Source organism: Caretta caretta, chromosome 11 (assembly GCF_965140235.1).
Source record: "Caretta caretta isolate rCarCar2 chromosome 11, rCarCar1.hap1, whole genome shotgun sequence".
Taxonomy (NCBI): domain Eukaryota; kingdom Metazoa; phylum Chordata; order Testudines; family Cheloniidae; genus Caretta; species Caretta caretta.
The window spans coordinates 64,109,620-64,137,471 of NC_134216.1; the positions used below are offsets into that span (position 1 = coordinate 64,109,620).

At 44.7% G+C, this 27,852-nt stretch overlaps 1 protein-coding gene across 7 annotated transcripts; it reads right to left on the reverse strand.

Annotated features, from left to right (window-relative positions):
- Positions 1 to 845: 845 nt before the first annotated feature.
- Positions 846 to 27,852, reverse strand: LOC125644908 (gamma-crystallin C-like). Of its 7 annotated transcripts, XM_048869616.2 has the most exons (11): positions 27,360 to 27,825; positions 26,336 to 26,500; positions 25,875 to 25,980; positions 24,620 to 24,701; positions 21,232 to 21,314; positions 21,004 to 21,091; positions 20,150 to 20,227; positions 9,329 to 9,416; positions 8,554 to 8,669; positions 1,910 to 2,149; positions 846 to 1,122 (listed from the first exon to the last, which is right to left on the reverse strand). In XM_048869616.2, the coding sequence occupies exons 2-11, from the start codon at positions 26,352 to 26,354 to the stop codon at positions 847 to 849; spliced, it is 1,176 nt and encodes a 391-aa protein (XP_048725573.1). In that variant the 5' UTR covers positions 26,355 to 26,500; positions 27,360 to 27,825; the 3' UTR covers position 846. The 7 variants fall into 7 exon arrangements, with proteins under 7 accessions (XP_048725573.1, XP_048725575.1, XP_048725576.1 ...); XM_048869618.2 differs by lacking the exon at positions 20,150 to 20,227 and having other exon boundaries at positions 27,360 to 27,827; XM_048869619.2 differs by lacking the exon at positions 26,336 to 26,500 and having other exon boundaries at positions 27,360 to 27,822.

Consider the following 27,852-nt stretch of genomic DNA (forward strand, 5'->3'; position numbering starts at 1 on the left):
TTGTTTCAGGCTGGCTGCAGGCGTCTCTGAATTGGTTTCACCTGGGTCATATTTTCAAGCTTTGCTTTACACACCTCTGGGACAGAAACCTCAGCTTTCGTTACACACTGTAAGTGCCAGTATAATCAGATAATTCTAGGAGCTGGGGCCCTCAACCCAGGCCTGTAGTGCCTATGGCTAGTTAATTCAGCCCTGGATCGGTGCTCAGGTAACTCTGGCTGGAAGTTCGGCCCCTGGCTGGTGCGAGGTCTGTGGCTGGTGCTACCCCTTGGCTGAGACGGGGATGTGGCTGATTCCTGCCATCACCTGGGTGCCCAGCTCTGTGGCTGAGGGGGCTCTGGCTGCTGCTCCCTGGTGATGCTCCCAGGGACCTCTGGCCAGGGAGTGAAGGCTGGTGCTCAGCCCAGGACCCCTCTAGTCCTCGCTCCAAATCTCTGGCCAGGGGTGGGCTGGAGGATTATGATCTAAAGCACAGCTCTGCAGCTGTCCTCCTCTCTATGGCCCAAGTCCTGGATGTTTCAGTTTCTTGCTCAGACTCCTGCACTGCATTCTGGGTGTGAGGCCTTCACAGCCCTGGAGGTGGCCCCGTACTCCCGTCTGTCGCTGCCTAGGCCTGAGCCCTATGTTTGGCATCAGGCACTTTGTGCTGGAAGTAGCTATGCAATGCTGGGGAAGGGCAGGGAAAGAAGAGGGAGAACTTTTGGATCAGAAGATGATACCGTAGCCCAAGAACATAAGACAAGCCTCGACGTTCCCCTTAGTACACTTACAACAGCACGCTGAGAGCACAGTGGTTGTTAAAGCATTTTATTCATTGAGACCCTTCCAGGCAAAAGGCATCTTGATTCAGTAAAGATCAGTGGCACGTCTCAAAGAGCCGACTTTGCCACTCATAGAGCCCCACTCACTGAATCTCCTGTACTCCCCTGGCCTCAGCAGGTGTTGGCGGCCTCTGTAATTCGGCAATTCGTAAAGGATCCAGTGCCCGTCCAGCACAGAACAAGAGAGCATCTCGGGGGAGCGTAGCTGGTCCATGACTTGCGGCGAGTCCTCGGTTAACTCTGCCATGTTGCCTCTGTGATCCTCCTTCTCATAGATCTTTATCCTATAGGTGCCCCTGTGCTGTGACAGAAAATGAAACAGAAAATGAGACTGCTGTGGTCCTGGGTCCTGAGTCAGCCCTGTGCCCTGCTCCAGTGATGCAAAGGACGCTTAAAGCTGCCTCTGCTCCCCAGAGGAGGAGAATCCTTGAATGCTGCAAAGGCAGTGCATCCACCCTTTAGACTCAGCTCGACGCCAGCCGTGACTCCCACCCTTGGTGCAGGGAACATGTCTGGGGCGGGAAGGAGGGAGCCCATCCAGGTGCAAGAGGATAGATGGGTTCAACTCTGGCCAGTCCTTAGGCAGCAAAGTGCTCCCATAGCTATGGTAGGTTCAGAGTGTCTCAGGCTTCAGCGGGCCCAGAATCAAGGAAACCGAGAAGTGACTTTGTTCTAAAGAGTCACAGAAAATATTGGGCCCAATTCTCCCCTCACACTGGTGGAACTCTGTGGGCGTCAGTGAGTTGCTCCTTATTTTACACCAGTGTGAGGGGAGTGGGCCCAGTGTACCTCTAAATTGCTAGAAATTACTGTCATTTTGAACTATGGGAGGAAAATGTATGTTGCCGTTTACTGTCCATAGGCTTAACCACAGAATAGCAGCATGCCTTGAACAGGCAGTAGTAGTGCAAGGTATCCTATCCTATCCCTGCCATGTCCCCCAGCCATCCTGGAGGGATGACCACTAGAAGGAAAAAAGCAGTTCTCATTTTCAGTCCTCAATAGCCTGGCTGAAAATGATCAAGCAAGTGCCTTATGATGATGGCTTGGGCAACGCTGCCATTTTTTAAAAGCAAAATGGAACTCACAGTTGGGATCATCCGGCAGGACTTAATGGAGGTGCTGAAACTCTCAGACTGCATGTCAGGATAATCCCCCCGTTTCAGAAAGAACTGCTGTCCCTGGAAGTTGGGACGTTCATAGAGCATGAAGCAGCCACTTTCCACACGGACAGAGTTACAGCGGCTGAGCTGACTTTGCAAATCTGGACGGTCGCTGCCGCACTCAACAGAGCGGCCCTGGAAGTTTCTGTCCTCGAAAAGGATGATCTAGTGGGAGAAACAAAGGGCAGAGTTTTCAGTAATATCCTATACAGTGTGATTGTGTCCTGGCATTCCAATTTCTCTCCATCCAGCACACTAAGCATGAAATGTCTGGGCCTTACATTTTACTCACAGTGATGATAAATTGATATAGTCCTGTGACTTCAGTGCGATTGGTCCTCATTTACATGACTGTAAGTGAGAGCATAGTCAGGCTCTGAGTGTTTAATATCCAGGGATTAATACAGATGCTAATTCCCCTAGGTCTGCATTCTTGATTCTCCTCTCCTATTGGTATAGATCAGGAGTAACTCCTTTGACATTAACAGACTAAAGGCTGGTGTACAGTACCACAGTAAATCCATCTAAGTTGTGCAACTTCAGTTATGTGAATAACCTAACTGAATTTGACGAAGTTAGATCCACTTACCGCGGTGGCTATACTGTGCTGTGTCTTCCCTTACGCTTCTCCGGGAAATGGAGTACACAAATTGATGGGAGAGTGCTCTCCCACCAATTTAGCGTGTCTTCAAAAAACCTTCTAAATCAATACTCGCTGCATCTATTGCAGCAGTGCCGATCTACCGGTAAGTATAGACATGACCTAAGGTTATGTCTACACTATTGCTCATGTCAGCTGTGAATATTCCACCCCCCTGAGTGACATAACTTACAAAGACATAAGTGTTCCTCTGCACAGCACTCTCCCACCAAGAGAACTTATGCCGCTCACAGAGGTGGTTTGCTCTCCCATCGGCATGCAGCATCTCTACCAGACTGCAGTGACGCAGCCATATTGTTACAGCTGCACCGCTGTATGTATAGACATTCCCTAACTCTGATGTAAATGAGAGAATCAGGTCCCTAGTATCAGTCTTACATACTGAACAATCCAGTCCAGACAGGTTTCTCTTACCTTTCCCATCATAGCTGGATTCAGGCTGCAAGCCATAGTACTCCAGCAGGTTAACTGCCTTTTTATACCTCATAACCAGTGCTAAGTGTGCACATGTTAACAAAAGTTTTTTTTCTCTGCTCATAGAGCCAACTCATGACTCTGGGGGCTCACTCACTCTTTGTATTAGTGTCCATAGGTTTTGTGTAGTGGGGAACAGGTTTGATTCCTATTGTTACCAGTGACCAGTTCTGGGCCCTAGATCTGTCAGCTCAGCCATTTTTACATTGAAGACAACATAGTTCAGGAAAAGGGAGAAACTTCTGGCTCAGTGACAGAGGGGATTGGATGTCGATGCCATCACAATCCTTTTCGATAGTCTCTGCAGTTGCTTTGTTATTAGTGAATGCAGAAGTGGGACAGTAAAGGCGGAAGAGGGTTCAAATGACAAAATAGAAAGTAGGGAGATAAAAACAGAAATGTGTATGGTAAAAAAAAAAAAAGTCAAAAGGTCTTCGGTAGACATCACACGTGTTCTAGCCATTCAGTAGCTTTGGGGTCAGCAGTACGGAGTCTGGAACATCCTCCTGAGAGACCAGCATGAGATGATCAGCTGTTCAGTAGGTGTGCCGCGTCCACCCCCACTCGCAGCCACACAAGGCTGTTGTGAGTCCCCAGGTGTGGTCATTTGCTGCCCACCTCATCACCTCACATTTGAAATGGTTGAGCTTGTATCACATATAGCGTGGCAGCCTGAAGCCTGGCAGTCTCCCATCAGGCAGAGTGACATGTAAAACATTTCTTAGAGAGGGAGTAGTTCATTCCCATTTTGCTCACTGGTGTGACAGCGTCCACTGGTGTGACAGCTGGTTGGTAACCTCGTCCAAATTGATCATCTGCTGATGAGTCACTGTCGAGGCACCTCCCATGTATCTTTAAAAGTGACAGTAGTGGTATTCTTCCAGATTCTGTAAAGCAGGTTCTTTACTGCAATATAATGCCTGGATGTTACAAAGCAGGATATTAGAGAGGACTCACAGACACTTGGAGTTTGTTGGTCTCATAGTCCCTGTTATTCTCATCATTTGATTCAGTTGCACGTCAACTAGCTTTGTCTGGGGAGAGTTTAATCACACAGGAGCACAGTATTCTCCAACTGAATAGCAGATAGTTACTGCCAAGCCGTGCAGTGTTTGTGCGTTAGCTCCCCAACTTGAGCTCATCCTCTTAAATACGTTTGTATTTTTGCAGTTAATTTTCTGAGCTATCTTGGTGATATGATCCTTACAGGTAAGTGACTCCTAGATATACTGGCTTTTGGTTATGTGCCAGTCGTTCTCCATTCAAGAAGATGTCATGTTCTCGTAGTGCAAACATGACAACACTGTCTTTGACGTAATGGGCTTAAGTCTCCACTTCTCTCAGTCACCACCGATGGCTGCCCATATCTTGGATCAGGTTATCCTTAATCTTTTTGAAATCTCTGTCTCTTGAGGCTAGGCAGATGTTGCTTGCATACTTGAATGGCCTGGAGATTGTTGGAGACAGATCATTTGAAAACATGTTAGAAAATAGTTAGGGCACAAACAGATCCCTGAGAGAGCTAGTTCTTCTGGATCCTCCAGGTGCTCAGTTTATTTCCTAGCAGTGCTTGGAACTGTGTGTTTTGAAGCCATTTTTCTGTAGCCATAATAATCCACCAAAGTAACATCTTTGACATCTTGACCAGCAAGCCAACGTGCCAGACAATATCATATGCTGTCATCAAGTCAGGAGAAACAGCCACTGTCTTTTCATTCTTTAGGAAACCATTTTCTATATAGGTGGCAAGAGCAAGAACTTTGGTCACAAGTATTCCTGTTAAGTCGGAAAATGTCTTGGTTGAACAGGAGCTAGGTGGAAGGCAATAGTTGTTTCCTGATTTTGGTGTAGCCAAATTTTTCCAAGATGTTGAGCACCCCCAGTTCTGATTGACTTATTAGGGGCCTGATTGAAAATGTTTTCTGAAAAGCCTGGCACGTCTAGGGTAATAATTAAATAAATGGCTACATTTCTCAACAAGGGTGAGAGATATCAACTGTGTTTCCTCCTAGAATCAGGGCTGAGGCCTATTGCATGTCATCTGCCATACCTTGGGATCAGAAGACAATGTAACAAACAGTGAACACGTCTGGGTATATTTCCTCTGATAACCTCAGCAACCCCACTAGAATATGAAACGGGAGCCTGAAGATGCTGAGGCCCTGATCCTGTAGTATGTTCCTCACTGGCAGACCACTGTGCTTGTACAGAGCCCCATTGACTTCAGCATGGAGATCATTGCAGCATTGAAACCTTAGATGTAAAGAGGTTCAACACAGATGGAAAAGCAGAAAAATGAACTGCAACACATCTGGGACACAGATATCAAAGAGCAAAAGAATCAGTGGGTGAAGGTCTGAGACCTTTGTTCAGCAGGAGATCAGACGAGATGACAAATTGTCCCTTCTGATCTCAAAGACAATGAATTAAAACTATTTGTAAAAAATGTGCATGTTAGCACAATAGGGCAAAACTTTTCTTCTTCATCACATGTGTTACTGCCGTTTGATTTGCTCAGGGGCTGCATACAGCACCATTTTATTTATCAGCAGCAGCAAGTTTTAGCTAATGAAAACTAAAGACTATGGCAATACTTTGATAAAGAGAGTGTTAGAATAATGCAGATAAATCACCCATTTGTTTAAGTTTCACCATAGTGCACTGTTCCTTTTATCTCAGGTCAGTTCACAGGAAGTAGTCATCATATACTAATCCGTCCCAAGTAAAGCCCTTGAATATATTCCTCTCTGCATTATTCTAGCTTTCACGTGACTAGGGACAGGTGATTGGATTGTGTGTGATGTTGGTGGGTTTTTTAATTGTAATGAATTCATTCAAATGGCATCTTTCTCTTTGCTTTGGCTTTCAAGGGGTTAAATCAATGCATTGCAATTTTTGGTTAATTATAGAAAAGTCCTTACATTGCTACTTTTGGGTAGAATCGGTCTTAAGTATTGGAATAATATAGGCCTCTGTTCAGCACAACCCCTAAGCCTGTGCTTAACTTTTAAGTAAGTGCTTAAGTCCATCTCTATTCAGCAGAGCACTTATGCACATAAGAAGTTTTGCTGAATCCAGGCCATCAAGTTCAATATCTTGCTTCTACCAGTGGTAAATACATGGGGTGAAATCCTGGCTCTTTTCAAGTTAATGGTAAAACTTCCACTGACTTCAATTGGGACAAGATTTTACGTCTGGCTCAAGAGAGCAAGGAAAAGGAAACAAAACACTGGTAAGTCACTTCATCTGTTGAGTCAGTTTTCTTTTCCACCTCCAGTTCGGAATGTAGTGTAGCTTTTGTAGTTCTACACTCGTCTTCAGCTTTTCTCAGATTGGAGAGAGATGTGGTGTCACTTTAAAAAAATGTAGCATGAACAGGCAAAGATGATCACCTAGCATATGTAGTACAGGGATGAAGGATGATTTTGTGGTTAAGGCATTGGACTGGGATTCAGGAGACCTGGATCCAGTTCCCAGGGCTGTCACCAACTTCCTGGGTGACCATGGGCAAGTCATTTCATTCCTATGGGAATGGCTACGCAGTGTTCTGGAGACTGCAGGAGTGAGCGTCCCAGCCTGAGTCGACAGACTTGGGCTGTCAGGTCTTGTGCTAGTGCTCTAGATAGCTGTGTAGACAGCACTTTAAAGCCCCCACACCTAGGCTTGAGAGCCCGAGTTGCAGCTATTTCAAGCGCAAGCCCCACTAGCATGAGTCTGTGGATCCTGTCTGGGAGGGTCACTCCTGGATGCAGTGTAGACATAGTCTACGTGTTTAAAGCAAAACAAAGCAGAAGGCAAGTTGTACCTGGTTTAATTCTGGAACTCTTGCAAAGCTGACCTTGCAATCCGTAAACAAAACACACTTCATTTGAACCAATGGGCAATACAAAAAAACCCCATGTTTCAAAGGTTTTATTTTCTTTTGTATACATAAAGTTAGTATACAAACCATACTTGGGGCATGTATTAATACAACTATACAATATACCAGCATAGCTAGGAACTTCTGAGACATTTGTCTTTACAGAGGGATATCCTCTAGCCATTCTTAGTAATTTGTTTTTAACGCTATAGCATTTTTAATGTGCAAGATAAAACATAAAGAATAACGATATCACTCTGTCCATAGCATCATAAACATCCCTTATCAATGAGAATTTCTACTCAGATTGGGTCTAATACAATTCATATTAAAGAAAGGAAAACCTCTCCTTGTCTTCAATAGGAACTGGTCAGGCCCTGTGGCCCTGATTGAGCAAGGCATCCTGATTCTGCAAATCACTGAAGTCCCATTGACTTAATGGGACTTAAGCACTTGCTGTGCTGAACAGAGATGGTCTTGTTAGCGTGCTCAAAGTCTTTGCTGAATCAGGGCCTACATCAGCATGGGAGTGAGCTATTAAAGATACAGAAAAGGGGAGGGAGAAATGCTAAGCTACGATGTGAAAGCTGTGTTGAAAACTAGGAGTACAACTGCTAACTTTAGCTTACCCCTTCAAGAAATCAAATGGCAACTAATATGGAAAGGAACAGTAACACTTAAAGATGAACTTGAGGATAATATGCCCCACATTGAGGTAGGCAGCCTGTTTCCATAACAGAGCCAAGGGGGCTAAAACAGCCATTCAAATACAAAAGTAGCACACCTGCCTCACCAAAATCTAGGGACTAACCCTCCCCACCCCCTTGTGCAAAATGAATTGCACAGCACTGTCTTGGGTAAGAGTCATGAGACCTGGCTTCTTGTTACATCTCTTCTTCCTTCCTTCTACTCTTTGTTGCAAGCTCCTCTGGAAAGATTCCTTGCTTAAACTGTTTTCGAGCCCCCTGCAGGACACAAACAGACATTGAGCTGTTAAGCACAAGTACAGTGTGGCACTGGGCCACTGGCAACAAGTTCATCAGCTTGTCTACCCAGCAGCTACAAGGCAAGCAATAGAACTGGGCAAATAGTGTACAAATAATGGAGGGCCTAATTCACCCCTGCATTTGTCCAGTTTTACATGAGTGGGAATCCACGGATTTCTTAAGGGAGGTAAGTGTTCAGATTTTTAAACAAACTATCTTTGACTAGTTTTGTGCCCTACAGATAATTCCAGCGAATGAGTTTTGCTGGCAGGAATATTTGCCGAAACAATGAATTTCAAGTGAATATTACAGAATTTTACTGGAAAGCAAATTTCAAATTCATAATAATCAGGGAAGTATCGGCTTTTCACTGACCTCAAGAAATCAAATATGATTAATACTATATAGATCATTAATTCCAGTGCTCCTGGAAATTGATTGAAACAGACTGCAAAATCTTCCATTCTGTAGCGCTCCAGAAAAGGCTCTGTGAACTATGGATGGTCCAACAGGCACAATTGGATGTATGCCGATATATCTTATTGCTGCCCAATGGTTTGACCTGGTTTGTATTTTTTAGACTTACTTTGTTGTCTGGCTGTTTTGCTGTTGATGGAGATTCTGATCGCTTGCAGTCCTTATTTGTTCTTGTTGAATTGGTGGTGGCATGTTGATTTGCTGCTGCCTTTTGAAACTTGACACCTTGGCGAAGAGAATATCAACTCATAGTTATATAGTGCCTCCACCTTCCATCCAGAAGAATTCCCAAATGGCTTACAGATTTCCTACCTTGCTTCAATACATGCTCTGAGGGAAGGCTGCCATTGTCAGGTTCTTTCCATCCCTAATGCCTTGGGGGTGGTTCTCATTTTGGTACATTGTGAGTAGTCAGTTTTGTTTTGTGACTAATACTGGCCTGCACCATAACTACTGCGGAAGTCCAGAATCTAGCCCAAGGTCAAGACTGCTCACGTGTCTCTTCAAATGTGTTAAAGACAAACACTATATGACAGTGCAGATGAAGCCACTATTACATCACTAACAAACCAGCAAGGACTGATCCATTTGAAATAATACTTTGCACTTACGCTACCTGATCCAAAGACCAGTGACTTCAGTAGGAAGGCCCCTATGGATTTCAACGGGCTCTGGGTCAGGTTCATATAGCACTTTACACCTGTACATCTCAAAACACTTTACAAAGGTGGGTAAGCATTAATATCCCCATGTCACAGGCGGGGACACAGAAAGGTTAAATGTCTTGCCGTAAAACAGTGGCAAGCTTGGAATTAGAATTCAGGAATCTGAACTCCCAGCCCCCTGCTTAAATCCCTGCGTGAGATGAGGCAAAACATGCTTACTCTGTTTCCAGGCATGTTCCGCAGCTTTCGGGGCTGTCAGCATGGCAAAAGGATGCAATGAGAGGTTGAAAAGGTGAATCCGGTGACCCTGGAAGGACAGTAGCACTTAGAGATTAATGAGAAATTGCACAATTGTTTGTCTATTTTATAGTCTTTACAGTCCTGAATGTTACAAATCACTGGTATTTTCCCTTGGATCACATCCATTTTTCTGAACTGTTCACTTCTAATTTTTCCCATCCTCTTTTGCCCTCTCCCAGTGGCTTGGCAGTGCTGATATCCTTTTGTTAGATAGCTCCTGCATCTCTTGGTTTAGGTGTTCTAGTCAGGTATGATTTTGTGCCCATCACCATGCTATTTGGGAACCTTCCAGCAAAGCAGTGTGGAAAGATTTGCATATAAACAAAAAAATAGGCAGACACAGGCTCTGACTATATTATTATAAAAGCAACTTTGCTACCTTATCACCAGCAAGAATCTATCCCTGAGCTACACAGTACTCACTATTCAGAGAGAGGTGTTGCTCCAAGCATCACCGCTAATTTCAGAGTGACAGCAGATGAGAGGAAAACCAGCATAACAGCTTCATCTGAAATCTCTCCTTGTCTCCACCAGAAGCAGATCAGGACCTCCAGCCATGGGAATACCAACCAAAGTGGCAGCACTATGGGAAATGGCATGAGCAGGCACTTTGGGAAATCTGGCAAGAAAATCTGCTTTAACTGCTGCACTCTGCAGAGCCCCCACTTCGAAGGGAGGTACAGAGCTTCCCAGGCCATAAAACAAACAGAACATCCCTGGGTCAAGTGGAACCCCCATCATACAACTCCTAGGAAACTCCACAAAACAAACTGGATGGAATTTCCGTCCCCCTATTTGGGAACAACAAGAACGAGGAAATTTGGTTCATGTCACCTTTTTTCTACACATTACGTGGCTGTTCCCGAACATAGTAGTAACCCTATCCAGACAGCAGATGGCAGTCCATATTAATAAGGCCAGGCATGAATGATTTGTTTTATAAGTGCTCCGGAGCCATTGCTAATTATATGGTTTATTATAATCTGATTACAATTCCACAGTAACTTTGGCAGTTGCTCTGGTAACACTTACTTTAAGCCACACCAAGTATGTTAGAACTACCTATAGACTACCGCAGTGCGCTGCTGGAACAGGTGGGAGCTTTCCTAATACTTTCAAAGTCATGAACTCAAGACTGCAAAGACTGAATTTGAAGTACGGAAGCAATTACAAATGTAGGCCCAGATTTTCTCCTATGTTGAGGTCTGCTTAGCAGGGCCATCAGGGAGAAAGTTTTACCTCTGTGATCCTCCTGGTCCATCTATGCTGGCTCTGGCATACCAGCATAAATGAGAGCATCTCCAGGGCTGCTCTAATTTAGGCCAGCTGGCTGGGGGCCCTATGGGACCTTGTTCCAGCAGTGAATTTTTATAGCCCAGGCACACGCTGCTCTGTCCTGGCACACCCCAACATGTCCCTTCCCCCCACCAGGGAGTAGAGGGAGCAGTTGGAGTCAGCTACCACTTGCTGCCAGCTGAGAGCTCTGCTGTGCTGAGGGAATTCTACTTGGGCTACAGCTCCCATTGACTTCCCTTCCATAGTGCAGGATGCAGCTCCTGGTGCTGGGATCCTATCAGAGACACAAGCTATACAGGGTTGACACGTGGCTGGAAGATCTATAATCAGAACTGATAAACTCTGTATTAGATAGCCCTTTTCATAGATAGATCTCAGAGTGCTTCACGGGTAGGGAAACTGAGGCACCAACTTGCCCAGTATCACCCAGAAGACCTGTGCTGGCAATGCTGTAGGCAATTTGGCAAGTGGCATACTTTCCTTTTGAGTTAACACTAAATCCATGTATCAGCATGGTCCACTGTGCTCTCAGAAGTGCCATCTCAGAAAACTGAGGTCCTGGCCACTTGTGGCTATTAAAAATCACATGGGTACCTTTGTGGCACTGGTCTAGCAAAGCACTTAAGTACACGCTTAAAGTTAAGCATATGAATAGTCACCCTGAAGTCAGTGGGGAAACTCACATGTCTAACCTTGAAAAGAAAAGGAGTATTTGTGGCACCTTAGAGACTAACCAATTTATTTGAGTATAAGCTTTCATGAGCTACATCCGATGAAGTGAGCTGTAGCTCACGAAAGCTTATACTCAAATTGGTTAGTCTCTAAGGTGCCACAAGTCCTCTTTTTCTTTTTGCGGATACAGACTAACATGGCTGCTACCCTAAAACATGTCTAACCTTGAGCATGTGCTGAAGTGCTTTGCTTTACTAAGCCACTAAGATTGGAGTATTACCGTAATATTCTAGCTTGGAAGCTAGGGCCTAAAACCAGTGATGTCTGCTGAATGCTTGTTGTCTGTGCTGTATATACAGTAGCTCAGTTACTGAGTTACTAGGAGAACACATTCATATATATTTGGTGTCTATTGGTATCAAGTCCTGCACAGACAAAATAGATCAATTTTCTTTTTCTATCCTTTAGCCCAGGGATTATCTTCAGCTGGTGCGCAGAGGAAAAGTAGAGGAGAAAGAGACAATCGGCTCCCTCTTGGGAACAAGACCAGCTCCCTGAAGGTCAATTACACAAACACAGAAAGCTTTTGTATGTTGATGCCAGTCTTACACTGGCGTTTTGTTGTTCACTTTAGCTGGTGAGGTCCCCTCTCAGGGAAACTGGTGACCACTGAGTTCTCTTTCTCGCAGAGTCCTTTATGCCAGATATTAAACCATCATCAGAACAGGAGAGTCTTCTAAAACACTCATCAATAACCTAAACAATACAGTATTTCTGCCAGGCATTTATGTACACTTTAAGTCTATTGGTCTCAGATAAGAAAGGGAAGTTTATAAGATTGGTTTCTTAGACAGGAGATGGTCCAGTGGTTACGGTACTAGGCTGGGACTTGGGAGACCTAAATGTAATTTCCTAGTGTGCCAGTCTCTCTGTTCCTCATCTTTAAAATGGGAATAATGGCACTTTGCTATCTTACAAGGGTATTGGCAGGGTAGATAAAGATTGAGCTTTTTTTTGTGATACTTTTTTCATTTTCCATGACATTTTCAGCAGCGTTTTTCACCACTTTTTTTGTTACCAAAACTTCAATTGAAGTCACTTTTGAAATTTTCCATTTACAATAACTGGCGGTAAGAAAATGTGGTTTTAGGTAAACAGAAATTTTTAGATAAAAAAGTGAGTCCAAAATATCACCAAAAATTTCATGGAAAAATTGTATGTTGACGATTTTCCATAAAAACATTCATTTTTGAAAAAAAGGCCATTTTTGGATGAAAAGCGTTTTGTGCCAAAAATGTTGACTATCTCTAGGCTCAGACGCGTGACTGCATGTGAGGAGAGTTCCACCAGGTAACGTGAGGACTTAATTGGGTCCATTATTTTTATCTTCCATAAGGAAAGGCTGAATAACTTTGGCCTGATCCACACTAAGAAATTAGGGTCGTATAACTCTGTTGCTCAGGGATGTGAAAAAGCCACAGCCCTCAGCGATACAGTTAAACCGGTCTGACCCCCAGTATAGATGGCGTGAGGTTGATGGGAGACCTGGCTACCACCTCTCGGGGAGGTGAGATCTCATCTGGAATACTGTGTGCAGTTCTGGTCTCCTGTGTTTAAGAAAGATGGATTCAAACCGGAACAGGTGCAGAGAAGGGCTACTAGGACGATCCAAGGAGAGGACTCAAAGAGCTTGGCTTGTTTAGCCTAACAAAATGAATGCTGAGGGGAGATGTAACTGCTGTCTATAAATACACTAGAGGGATAAATACCAGGGAGGGAGAAGAGTTATGTAAATTAAATGCCAATCTGGACACAAGAACAAATGGATATAAACTGGCCACCAACAAGTTTAGGCTTGAAATTAGATGAAGGTTTCTAACCATCAGAGGAGTGAAGTTCTGGAACAGCCTTCCAAGGGGAGCAGTGGGGGCAAAAAACCTAACTGGCTTCAAGTTTGACCTTGATAAGTTTATGGAAGGTATGGTTTGATGAGACTGCCTACAATGGCATGTAGCTGATCTGCAACTGCTCGTAACAAATATCTCCAGCAGCGAGTGATGGGACACTAGATGGGGTGGGCTCTGAGTTACTACAGCAAATTCTTTCCCAGATGTTTGGCTAGTGGGTCTTGCCCACATGCTCAGGGTCTAACTGATCAACACATTTGGGGTCAGGAAGGAATTTTCCCCGGGGTCAGATTGGCTTGGGGCATGGGTCACTCACAGGTTTAAATGAGTGTAAATGGTGGATTCTCTGTAACTTCTGAAGTCTTTAAATCATGATTTGAGGACTTCAATAATTCAGCCAGAGGTTAGGGGTCTTTTAGGAGTGGGTGGCTGAGGTGCTGTGGCCTGCAATGTGCAGGAGATCAAACTAGATGATCATGATGCTCCCTTCTGGCCTTAAGGTCTACGAGTCTATGAAGTGGATTATCTCCTGTGACAGGAGAAGCCCTCCCATTGGCGTAGTAGGGAATATCTTCTGGAAGCGCAGCTGCAGTGTTTTAAGTGTGGACAAACTTAGTGGAAATGCCTTTACGTCCCTGCCTTTGTGAACAGCTTTAATTCCAAAGTGAAATTAAATTAAATGAGTTGGGCAGACTCAGCTAAACTCCTGCCGCACGTGAGTCCATGCTACAAAAGCATGACATGCAATGGATCAAATTCTTCCCTGACTTATGCCCCATGCAAGTCCAAGGAGTGGAGTCTCTGGCACCAGATGTCAACAGAGGATGTCAGTCGAGGCAGAATTTGGTCTACTATGCTGTGCTGCTGAGGAGAATCAGGACACAGATGGTATAGAAGTGAACTCTCTCTCACATGTGGAGAGGTTGGTCTTCCCAAAGCTGGGGGTACTGTTGGGAAGCTTGCGTACCACCTCCTGGGTCTACGTGGTCTTAGTGTATTAAGAAGCCTCCATCTGCCTTGTTACCAGCCCTTAAATTGAGTTTAAATTCTCCTGACTAGCTACCCACTTGTAGCCTGCAAGGCCCCTTTAGAGTCAAATCCAACTGTGGCATTAGTTTGGCCCTTCCATATGTTAGTTTCCGTCTGTATTCCGTTTCTCCAGTAACTTGCTTCCTCTTTGTGTGAAAGGAAGAGTGGTCATGGCCTCATTCTACAGCTGATAACATGGCCAGAACTGGTTGTATTGTCAAATAGGCATTGAGGAACCATTTACATTTCAGGTATGTCTACACAGCAAAGAAAAACCCGCAGCTGGCCCATGCTAGCCAGCTCAGGCTTGTGGGGCTTGGGCTGCAGGGCTGTTTCATTGCTGTATAGACTTCTGGGCTTGGGCTGCAGCCCGAGCTCTGGGATCCTCCCACCTCGCAGGAGCCTAGAGCCTGGGCGGCCTGAGTCAGCTGGCACAGGTCAGCTGCAGGTGTCTAGTTGCTGTGCAGACATACCCTACAAGTCCCTCACTGCTTGTGCATGGCTGCTGCACGTTTACAAATTCCATGTTCTAGAAACTAAGCGCTTCTGTAGCGTGGCTGGGACAAAACGGTTAATGTTGGGGGATTGTGTTGTAGCCCAGGTTGCCCCAAGCATATGATCACCTAACACTTGGGCTGATCGAAAACAGTCAGAGTTTTTGAAATTTTGACAAATTTTTAACAAACAAGTTCACTAAAATGTTTGTAGTTTTTTTTAACCAACTGTGCCAAAACCATGCAAGACAACAGTGCGCTGATACAGTAAGATTCATAGTATTGCCTCGCCCTTAAAGACAGGGAGCCAGATTCTCAGCTGGTGTAAATGGGTGTGGCTAGCTTGAAGTCAAGGCAGCTCCGTCAGTTTACATCAACTGAGAGTGTGACCCAGTGTTCCGCTGTGCTCCTCCCCAACACTTCAGTGACAGGGAGAATCTTTACTTTGACAACAATCTGTACCCATTATTTCAAACCATTAAAAAAGGCCTCTGTTTGCACCCAGAATTTTGCATGTGCAATTTTGAGAGGCTCCGCACCTGGACTTGCATGTGGAATCAGTGGTTCCATGTCTCACCACAACTGACATGCAGTAATCAGAGTTGAGGGGTCAAAAACTTCATCTGACTGCAATTAGAAGCAAACTGAGAATCTGGATTGAGCCCACTTTGGACATGTGTCCTTCCTCGTTCCAGATGCTGCTCTTGTGCCAGTGCAGTTTCATGTTCTTAGGTGGATAGGGAGTGTTTTATTATGAAACAAAATTAGTGGATGTAGAATTAATTTAACAATTAATGAGCTTCTGGAATGCACCCACTTTACTACTGATGTTTGCTGACTGCAGCTGATTCATGAGCCTTTGGTGGAAGTGTAAAAAGCAGTTCATCAGTTGCTGAGTTTACGAAATGCATCATCATGAGTGGCAGGAGCCAGAAGAAATTGGTTCTCTAATGAATCCACATCACTACCTGGCTGGATATTCAGCGGACCATACTGAAAATGCCTTATGTTCCTGACAAAGTCGCAGTCTAGCTCCTGATTCTGCCCCTGATTAATTTCAGCAGAACTTCTCACATACTTAAAGTTAGGCACATGCTTAAGCCCCTTGCTAACTCAGGATCTCTGTCTCCAAACTCAGATCATTTTGTCGGGACGTCCCAGGCCCCCTCCTATGAGCTCAGCAGTGCCAAGATGCCTCTTCACTCTCACCTCAGCAACTGCAGCTCCCTCCAGGTAATGTGGCTTTATGATGACATTTGAATCCCCAATTATAGGCTGGAATTTTCTCCTGTTCAAGTCAACAGAAAAACAGGTTTTAATGGAGCAGGATCAAACCCTATATGTGGCCATGATACCTGATCAGGGGAAGGGGGAGATGTCAATAGCTCCATCAGGTCCTTACACAGTTCTGCTAGGTTTCACTTCAAGGGGGACGTTCACAGCTATGGGTATGGTGCGGAGAGGTGCAAAGATGTAAATATCAGATTCCTAAATTTGCCTAAGATTTCTGGGACTGAGGAAGGATGGTTTTTTGGTTAAAGCACAAGACTGAGCCTCAGAAGTTCTGGGTTCAACTGCTGGCTGTGCCACAGATTTCCTATATGGCCTTGGGCTTGTCACTGAATCTCTCTTTGTGGCTGGTCAACTGTCTGCAGAACAGGGATGATGATGCTTCCATTCTCCCACTCTCTCTGTCGCTCTACTTGGATTGTAAGATCTTAAGGGAAGGCTCACACTCTTGTTGTCTGCACAGTGTCTGGCACAATGCAGGCTCCAGTTCAACTCCATACCCTCTAGGCACCACTGTAATACAAACAACAAAATCACAGTCCCAGTCCTATCAGTTTGCTCAGTGTAACAGCTCATGCACAACTTGTATAGGACTTGTAAGTAACTGCACCCTCCAATGTAGTTCACTTCATTTCTGTGTCCTCTTTTTGGCATCACTATAAAGAGAGAACCTACTGGATCTCTGAAGGGGAAAGACCTTGGGAGGTCAGAGGATGGCACTCACACCTGCTTGTCCATCTCTTTTTGACCCCTTCCAGTAGGAGGCTGTCTGGTCCTGCATTCGATGGAGTAGACATTGAACCTTCTCTGAACAAATGTCAGAGGAAGACAACACCTACACAAGAATGAGACTCATTGACCGAGGTGCAAAGCAAGGCCTACCTTTTGTGCCTGTCCCAGAGGTGGCTTCTTCAACCAGCCCATTGATCTTATTCAGCTGGCTAAAAACAAAATACTGTCCCTACAATCTTCAGTGACCAAGCGTTCACTGCAGACCACATATGGTGCAGCAAGTGTGTGTGTGCACTCCAAGTTTTAATTCAATACATGGCTTGATTGGCAAGGCAGGGAATCTGAGTCCACAACTCAGGCATCTCTGTAACAGGATAAGGGTTAGATAAGTGATTAGACTTTATAAATAGCTCACTCCCAGTGGCCTCGTGTCTATTATTTGTCTTGGTGTGGTTGTGTATTTCAGTGTGGAGCAAAGAAAATAATAGCATTTTGAAAATGTTTGATCGTTTTAAAACACAGGTCCCGCATACAGCCAAGCAGCCAGCCCTAGAAATGCCAATGTCTTCGGTTGATCCTGCAAGTTGTTACACAATCTGTGTCCAGTCCAGCACAACACTTACCAAGTGTAACTTGACAGGACTACACGTGTGCTTAAAGGCAAACATGCACTTCAGCGCTTTGCTGTATCACAGCCAGGGAGCTCAGCATATTGCAGGAGCATTTTGACCCTACGTTTTTTTAAATAGGTTTGGGTCTAGGACTTTTAGTTTTGTTGGATCATACAATCGTAGGACTGGAAGGGACCTCGAGAGGTCATCTAGTCCAGTCCCCTGCACTCGTGGCAGGATGAAGTATTATCTAGACCAGACTTGACAGGTGTTTGTCCAACCTGCTCTTAAAAATCCCCTGTGATGGAGATTCCACAACCTTCCTAGGCAATTTATTCCAGTGCTTGACCACCCTGACAGGAAGTTTTTCCTAATGTCCAACCTTAAACTAATGGCTTGACATGCTGCCTTCCTAGCGTATAAGGCAAAAACGATTCATGCAGAAGATCTGCAAAATCTATATGAGAGGGAAGTGGCCTGAGGATTGGTAGGAAGAGATAGGCCAAGGGGGGAGTTCAGGTTGCCCCAGGAGATATTACTGCAGAAAGCTGTCAGAATTCAGTTTTCAACCAAATTAACTTGCTCTTGGCAAAAATCCACACATCAGCATAGACAGATGTAAGCATTTCCATGGCTATTGTAGCACGCTGTACGAGAACCATCTGGAAATGGGGGAGGAGGGAGCTGTGGGATCCATCTCAGGCCTTAGAGTAACAGCCATGTTAGTCTGTATTTGCAAAAAGAAAAGGAGTACTTGTGGCACCTTAGAGACTAACCAATTTATTTGAGCATGAGCTTTCGTGAGCTACAGCTCACTTCATCGGATGCAGTGAAGTGAGCTGTAGCTCACGAAAGCTTATGCTCAGATAAATTGGTTAGTCTGTAAGGTGCCACAAGTACTCCTTTTCTTATCTCAGGCCTTGTTTACACCAGGAATTTGCCCCAATTCCAGCTATCAGAGTAACACACACCTAGACATGGCAAACTAATGTAATGGTGGTGACCCCTGTTTAGCTTACTTCGAACTGGAAACACGCAATAAATGTTGCCCTCATGGCTAGCAACTAGGCTGAAATCAGAGGAAATAAAATAGCCACATTTTGGGGTGTGGGGGGAGACACAAACTTCCCGCTTCAGGGTTTACGAAACTCAAATGATTGGAGATTAGGGTTAGACCTTCATGGGAGACAAATTGTCCCACATCCGCATATTGTGGGGCTCCTGCACCTTCCTTTGAAGCATCTGGCAGTGGTCACTGTCAAAGACAGCCTTCCGAACTAGCTGCACCACAGGTCTGATTTACTGTTTCAATTCCTATGGAAATCCTCAGTGCAGATAAGGCCTGAGAGTGAAAAATGCTTCAAAAAGTTTTCTGCACATGTCCAGCCAGCCGTAGAGCAGATTCTCATGTTTGGATCAGTGCAGCGACCTGATTTTCCCCTGTACAGTAACTGCATTTAAAAAAAATTCTCTTCAGCAGGTCGGTGGGGAACTAGGAAGCAGGGGTGCTGGAACAATTTGTATAGTGGGGCTGCTGAGAGCCATTGAACCAAACTGTAAACCCCCAGCACCACTAGTTCCAGCACCTATGCTAGGAAGCTTGTATTGTTATTATCATATGCCACTCAGTATATCTGTGTGATATTACCCTGCCTGAATACATAGATCAAAAGGGGTTGCTAAATAAACCAGGCAGAAAAGGTACAACAAAGGCCTAGGTAAGGAGCATCCCCTCAAACACGAGCCAGGTTTCTAGCCCTGGAAAGGAGACTTCTCAGACCCGACCCTGGCAACACGCTGAGAATCTGCAGTTTGCCAACTGCTGTCAGCTGACCCAGAGACTGACTGGGAGTCAGGAGCTTGCTGTAACTTGGTGCCTAAGAGAGCAGAGGAGCACCAGGGCTAAGTCATCTCTGCCCTTGGGCTGAGCGGAAAGCCAAGCGGAGGAAAGACAGTATGCATGGATCTCTCTTTTAAATCCATTGCCCTGAGTTCTGTGAATGGTTTGGCAAAATAAATCATACTTTTTATTTTGGAGAAGCTGCTTCTGTGTCACTGCAAACGGTCACTGTCCACAGATTCCCACCAGGAAATTCTTGCTGGGCCTGCTAGGTATCACGGTTGGCAACCAGAGGGGTGTAACCCAGAGAGCCGGTCAGAGTGGTTGGATGCCGGAGTCCCACCTCAAAGGGAAGTGGAGGCACGGGCCTGTCCCTTGGAAGGGCTGTGCTCAGGGGACTGGAAGAGGATCTCAGAAAAGGCAGGCTGCCCAAGGACCATGACAAGGCGTTGGAATGGAGCATGCTCAGAGTTTGGATGGCACGAGTTTGACCCAGATTAATTAAGAACGGGATGAAACTATCCAGAGAATCCATCCCTAATATAGTTCCAGCAAACAAAGTGGAAACCAGTGAGCGGCAATTTAAAATAAAAGCCAGGCAGCCTACTCCACTCCATGGCCCTGGCTGGTATTTAACTGCTTGTAATGACTGCAAAAAGCTTATCAGTGTGGTGCTGGGTCAGCTCTCCTCCGCTCACTTCTATCAGAATCCCCACTGACCAGATAACCATAATTGCCTGCTGAGCAACGAAATCAGCTCTGTTTATTCACACAGGAGGGCGGGTATAAACAACAGCTGCTGCAACATAGACCCAGCTGATGCCAGCTTCAAACAATTAGAAAACAGCCTCCACAATCTTGCCACTCACTTTGGCAGAGCGGTGCCAGCGTGTTGCTGAGGGCCCCGTGCTGTAAATCTCAAAGACGTCTTCAATGGGGATGCTGTTCTGTGAAAGCAGGTCAGGAAAGGGGTTTAGTCCGTGGGGTGGGTATTTTTGGGTTTGAATTAATAAATATGTAGAATCCAGATGACACCCCGTCCTGTAGAGTCCTTACCACCTAGAAGGATTTTAACTTCCAGGGTTACCCTATGGGCTAGGTACCTGACATGAACATCTAGGGTTGCCTCATGTAGCTGCTATGGCCCCATTGACATTTGCTCCTGTGACCTTCTGCCACAGAGAAGACATAGTGGAACACAGCAGGAATCTGACTGAAGCAGAGCTAATGTGGGGCCTAAAACATGTCATTGCATAAAGATCAGCAAAACTTGGGGCAAGAGCATTCTGCTACCAGGACGGATTCCATCGCTCCTTCATTAGATTTGTGGATCGCCGTGCATGTCACGGGATATACTGAAACATGGGGTTTGGTAACCACGGTGTAGCTCTGACTTGATCATTGTGCTATAATTGTTCAGACTATTATTTTATCATCATTTTCTTTGATATTCCTTATGTTAAAAGCTGTTTGTGAGACAAGATATTCACCTCCCTAACCCTCCATCAGATTGCTACAAGCTAATGGTGCCTAATCTTTACTGTGTTTAACAAAAGGTTACAACTCCCATCCCTTGATGAAAATTAGACAGTTTTGTACATTTAAAAATGTATGTACATTGCATTGCATGAACTCTCGCAAAATACACAGCATGTCTAGTATTTTGTTCATCTGGGAAGCTGCTGGAGAACAAAAGATCTTGCTATCATTATTGCTTCCTTACCATTAAGATCCCGGCATAAAATGATAAAATCATGGCTTCTCTCTCAGTTCGGTTGGGATAGATGTATCTGCTGTGAAGCGGCAAATTCCTATCCAGGATAATCGGAGGGAATATAAGTAAATGGGGTTAGCCTGAAAGATATTGGACCTGATTTATGCCTGAGTTACTCCAGTTTTACACTGGTGTAAGTCCATTGCAGGATTGGGGCCTCCGTCTGTTTATACTCACCTTTTCCCTTTTGCCAAAGGACTTTGGGCTTCTGAATCATTCAACCACAGTAAAGCAACATTGATGGCCAAGTCGTAATGAGCCTGAAAACAGAACAGAAAGGAAGGATGGTGCAGGACTTAGGGCACTAGCCTCGGACTTGGGTTCAATTTCCTACTCTGCTACAGACTTCCTATGTGACTGTGGGCATGTCACTTAGGGCCAGATTGTTAATGGTATTTAGGAACCTAGTGGGCTTTTCAAAAGCACCAAGGTGCCTAAAACTCATTGATTTCAATGGGTGCTGGGCACGTCAGTGCTTTAGAAATTCCACTAGGCGCCTAAATGCCTTTTAAAACTCTGGCCTGTAGTCTCTGTGCCGCAGTTCCCCATCTGTACGATAGCACTGCCCTACCTCACCTGGGGTGTGGTGAGGATAAATACCTTAAAAGCTGAGAGGTGATTGCATACTACCGTGATGTGGACCACATCCACCTAGATAAAAGAAAAGGAGTACTTGTGGCACCTTAGAGACTAACAAATTTATTTGAGCATAAGCTTTCATGAGCTACAGCTCACTTCATCGGCTGCATTCAGCGGAAAATACAGTGTGGAGATTTATATTCATAGAGAACATGAAACAATGGGTGTTACCATACACACTGTAAGGAGAGTGATCACTTAAGGTGAGCTATTACCAGCAGATCTTGGGAGACAGGCCAGTCCTTGCTTACAGACAGCCCCCCAACCTGAAGCAAATACTCACCAGCAACCACACACCACACAACAGAACCACTAACCCAGGAACCTATCCTTGCAACAAAGCCCGTTGCCAACTGTGTCTACATATCTATTCAGGGGACGCCATCATAGGGCCTAATCACATCAGCCACACTATCAGGGGCTCGTTCACCTGCACATCTACCAATGTGATATATGCCATCATGTGCCAGCAATGCCCCTCTGCCATGTACATTGGTCAAACTGGACAGTCTCTACGTAAAAGAATAAATGGACACAAATCAGACGTCAAGAATTATAACATTCAAAAACCAGTTGGAGAACACTTCAATCTCTTTGGTCACTCGATTACAGACCTAAAAGTTGCAATTCTTCAACAAAAAAACTTCAAAAACAGACTCCAACGAGAGACTGCTGAATTGGAATTAATTTGCAAACTGGATACAATTAACTTAGGCTTGAATAGAGTCTGGGAGTGGATGGGTCATTACACAAAGTAAAACTATTTCCCGATGTTTATTCCCCCCCTCCACCTCCTACTGTTCCTCAGACGTTCTTGTCAACTGCTGGAAATGGCCCACTTTGATTATCACTACAAAAGGTTCCGCCCCCCACCCCGCTCTCCTGCTGATAATAGCTCACCTTAAGTGATCGTTACAGGGTGTATGGTAACACCCATTGTCTCATGTTCTCTATGTATATAAATCTCCCCACTGTATTTTCCACTGAATGCATCCGATGAAGTGAGCTGTAGCTCACAAAAGCTTATGCTCAAATAAATTTGTTAATCTCTAAGGTGCCACAAGTACTCCTTTTCTTTTTGCGAATACAGACTAACACGGCTGCTACTCTGAAACCATCCACCTAGATAGAATCCTAAATGCTATTTTGTAAAACGTGAAACATTGTGATCAGCTGCTGCAGGGGCTGTCTGAATAGGACACCCAGCTTAGCCTGTTCTAGCACCTTATCATTGGCCGATCATGAATACAGCAAACATTGCCTCCAGGCAGGCTGAGCCCTGTGCCTACAGCTGAAGGCTACATTCTGTGACTTACATTTTGATGGTCTCTGAACAGAGACATAAAACTAAACGTTGGCGCTCATTCTGGGGCCTTCTGTCAGACATAAGAACAGCCACAAAGCTCCATCACAGAATGCGGCACCCCCAGAGCTGATCCTGGGGGAATACAATATGCTATGATAATTTAAAGGGATGCCATCAGCTTGAAAATCTAAAAAGCGTGCACCTGCCATCGGTACAAATAACACCCAGGGTGATATAACTGAAAGGAGGAGGAAAAAAGCTGCTCTCTTTGTTACCTTCGTGCATTTGACAGCACTCTGGGCTAGATCATGGATTTGCCAGGAGCCCCAAGTAAGGTGCAGACCTGAGACAAGAGGAGCTCCACTTGAGTCCTGATTCTCCCTTGCCTCAAGGGAAAGAAAGCTGCACCCGCCCTTTGCCAAGAATAGCTTACTTCCGCCTCTGTGCTGGTTCATCTTCACTGGCTGGCGCCTTTGGGGAGGATGGAGTCAAGGCTTCATCTACTAGCCTTTCAAAAGCTTTTCCTTATCAACTTCACGTATTTTTCCCTAGCTGTACAATAGATGCTGAACTTTGTCACAGTTGACTGGTCACAATATCCTAGGACCATGTCATAGAACGCTTATAGGGCTATAAAGTGAAAAATATTGGGCTTTGCCCACCTCTGACTTCTAGATTTTTTCCCTTTACAGCTAACGGTAGCAAGTGATCTCGTAAAGATTAACTTGATCTATAAGTGAAAAGAAGCGCCACGCCTGCAACTGACTTCAGGTGAGTGGATCCCTGCAACCATGTAGAGTCATCATATCGCTAAAAACAAGTTTTCAGAGAAGTTTGTAAAATAATGGATATCTTCCATCTACAAGTATAATAACAGGAAGAAATCCTGGCTCCAATAAAGTCAAAGGGAGTCTTGTACTTCACAAACATTACCTAACTAATCCTCACATGACAATCACCAAGTGGTAGGCTTCATAACTTAATTTTTTTTAGCCTAGAAGGGATAATTATGAGCATCTAATTTGATTTCCTGAGCAGCACAGGGCCGTGGAATGTTACCCAGGAATTTCTGCATCCAGACCAAGTAGTAAATAAATATAACCTCCATGTTATAGATGGGGAAACTGAGGTGAAATGGCTTGGCCTTGGCCAAAGAAGGCCTCATTAATCCTGTTTATGCTACTAAACCAACTGCTCTAAGCAGTATTGTTTAATACAGTTGGTCCCCAATGAGTTACACCACATAGTTTGCTTCTGTCTGTTTGAATTAGATCCAATTGAGTTAATACCAGGTAAAATCAGCTAATTTTAGCTCTCATAAGGCAAAAGAGCTGGAGTAACATTTTCAAAAAGTAACTAAGTGACTTAAGAATATAAAAGTCTGGGGTCATTGAAAGTCAGTGGGATTTAGGAACCTGTCTCTTTTGAAAAGGCGATTTAGGTACTTTTGAAAATGTTATATGCAACTGATCTCTAGATAGTTTCCCTCTCTTCTAGATAAAACACATTTGTTTACGGATACTAATAGCAAGTTATTTAACTGCATCAAGCCAGGCACCCTTCAGTTCTTTCATTCAGGAATTAAGAATGCAAGATTAGAATAAGAAGTTGTCTGGTTACCATGTCATCGAGAAAGGTGGGCTGCTGTCTTCCTTTTGGGTCGAATTCATTTTCCCGAAGTCTGATGCCGACATAATCGCCTCTAAAAGCAAGAGAGCAACTTGAGTTACAGTCGGTGCTGGACAATCCACTGCATTAGAAGATGGAGTAAGGCAACTCTGAAAAGCCAGCGTACAGTCAGGGCTGTATTTACTGTAGTTCATGAGCTTCACAATCTGCTGCAAGGTTCAGCAGGTATCCCAGCAGCCGATGGCAGCCTCCTTCTGACATGGAAAGCCTTTTATTTTTGCAATCTCAGCTTCTATCTCTATACTCGGAGGTATGGACCTGGCTGTCTGCATCCCCCAAAGGCTTAGAAAGAAAGGGAGAGGGCAATGGTAAGCAAAGTATTCAGACTGAAGTCCTGCTTGGGACAGGCTCCCCTGGCTCTTTGCTGGTGGTGCTGTTGCAATAAAAGCAATGAGCAAACAGTAGGGATGTCACTGCACAACCACCAGCCTGAAAGGGCTGCTGTGTTGGGGTTTGGGCTTCTTATTCCTGGAGGGACTGAAGCTGCAACCTGTACTCAGATGGGGCGTACTCACTCAAGCACGGAGCCCCAGCAAAGTCAGGTGTGGGCCTCCTATTGAATAGAATGGAAGTTGAATTACATTCCTGGAGAAGTTTCAGGGTAGCAGCCGTGTTAGTTTGTATTCGCAAAAAGAAAAGGAGTACGTGTGGCACCTTAGAGTGGAAAAACTGAATGCATCCGATGAAGTGAGCTGTAGCTCACAAAAGCTTATGCTCAAATAAATTTGTTAGTCTCTAAGGTGCCACAAGTCCTCCTTTTCTTTTCATTCCTGGAGAAGCTGTACGTGTAGAGGAACCCAGACTCTCTGGATCTGAGAGAGTGAACTTCTACTATGTGAAGTAAAGGATGTAGCCTGCTGGCTTAAGGGCAGTAGCTCTAGTGCCCAGACCCGACCTCTTTGCGTGGTCCAGGCACTAGGCAGGAACCATAACCCACACTGCCAGCATGAGTTCTCTATGTGCATAGCTCAGGGCAGTGGTAGGCTCTGAATTATGGTGGTTTATCTATCTAATGCATATCAAAGGAGGACAATGGGAGCTGGCCAGCATCCCCAGGGAAGGCTTCCCAGACTTTCCACAAGCGAAAGCCGGAGGACACATGTATGGTATGTCAGACAGAACCTTTAGAATGCAGTCATTGCTAGCTATAGTGCAGTATGGGAACTACCTGGCAGTTGGTACTTACAAGAGTTTTTCAATCTCTTTTTTTAGACGTTTCCTTTCCATGGATGAGGGGTGTTTTCTAGTTGTGGGGAGGCTGCCACAACTCAGACTGCTTACTAAGATCCAGCCTAAAGAGGGAAAGTAACAGAAAGACAGATCACTGTGTATCAATATCACAACCACTGAACCAAAGCCACTGATGGATTAGCGCAAACTGTTTCAATATTCCTTCAAAAACATGGGCGCTGCAGAAGTGGCAGAGTAGTAGGACGCCAGTGGGGATGTAACAGGAAAGGAAAGCAGACAAGACGTTCTGGTAATACAGATAAACAACAACAGTAACAGTTCAGGGTATCTTTGTGCCAAGCCTTGAACGTGAGGATGAGGAGTTTGACTGTGATGTGAAATGTGGCGGGAAGCCAGTGCAGGGATTCAAGCCGGGAGGGGCGACATTTCTTTTAGGTAGGATGCCTATAAGCTTACGTGTTTCTAGAGCACCCATCACAGCAGCATCTAAACGTTAAGTAATCAAGATGTGTCTAGTATTGTCCAGACAGGGCATCAGAACAGATCCTGCTCATCAACTCTCCCAGCTCTTAAAGCTTTTCCTGTTTCTTCAACCACTTAATGTGGGAGTAGTAGTAGTCCCTGAGTGACAGAATTGGAAAGGGGGGGCAAAGGAGATAATTTTGGTTGAATGGGTTGGAAAGAGAATAGGTTAGACAGGAGAAGGCTACAGCAGGCCAGGGTGGAGATAACAAGGGTATGGGCCAAAGTTATGGCAATGTTTTGTACACGGTTCACAAGTCAAATTTCATGCATTACTTCCCCTTGACCAGGGGTTTACAGAGTTCATGAAACCACAAACATTTACGTTCAAACGTGCAGTGAGAACGCTGTTTATGTGTGTGTCTAATGTGCCCATCACCATTGTATTTAGGTGCCCTCTTTAATAGGCATAAAAAACGACAGCACTTATGTCCAGAATTAGCGTGCCCAAATGCCAACACAAACCTATTGAAAGTAGCACAATGATTCCTATAAATATTCTGGGGCCAGATCCTCAGCTGCTGTAAATCAGTGTCATTTCATTTACTTCAATGAAGCCAAGAGGATTGAGATGATTTTTTCCAGCTGAAGCGTGACCCCAGTGTTTATTAACACAGCATTTAAGCACATTGTGGCTTGGCCAGATTGCATACACCAAATAAATAAATGCACCATTTTATTTAATTAAGGAGTGGGTTTCAAAACAGTTCAGAGCACGTCAGATTAAGGAATCCAAGGCCTTCCTTTGATCTTATTTTTAAAGCTGCTCAAAAATCACACCCTATCTTTCTGTCATTTGAGAGTCCCCCAGAAAAAGGGAATCCACTGATAACTGTAAACATGCTAAGAAAAATAATTATCTAGTTAATAATCGAACCGACAGGACTGTATACAGTCTTTTTACGCACGCACACACACACACACTCTCACACACAGTATATGAGAAATAGTTCATTACCTGCGTCAGACTCTCTGTCTTGTACAATGATTATTAAAAGGATCTTGGCTTTGGAATCTCTCTATCTCGTGGTAGCTTTAGCATGGAATTTACTCTTGATGCTGTTGTTTCTCCTTTGCCCTGCTGCAGCTGAAGAAGACTAGGCTACTGCTTCTGCTTCCTACAAGACTGAAGCTTTCTTCTGTTGCTTAGAAACAATACTCTGAATGGGAAGAAATAAAAAAAATAAGTGTGTGCCCTAAGGTAGGGCTCTGGGCCTGGATTCTAAGTGATCCTTTTACATGTCCAGGCATTGGGTTTCGCAGGGGAATGGCTGGCCTGAAACACTGACGACTGGCTGACAAGAGAGATCGAGTCCCTCATTCTGAGCTGTGAGGAATCTAACGGTTGGTAAAAGTAGCTACCTGTACTAAGCAGATATGGGGGATGGGGAGTGATAACTAACGAGGGGGAAATTCTGGTCCCTGGGAAGAAATGGCAACAGTCCCATTGC

Excerpts from the sequence above, each read along its gene's own strand:
- LOC125644908 (XM_048869616.2), bottom strand. Across the intron at positions 24,702-25,874 it reads AAAGAGATTGAAAAACTCTT|AGGCGATTATGTCGGCATCA; the intron begins GTAAGTACCAAC and ends TCTTGCTTTTAG. Across the intron at positions 21,092-21,231 it reads CCTTTGGCAAAAGGGAAAAG|GAATTTGCCGCTTCACAGCA; the intron begins GTGAGTATAAAC and ends TATCCTGGATAG.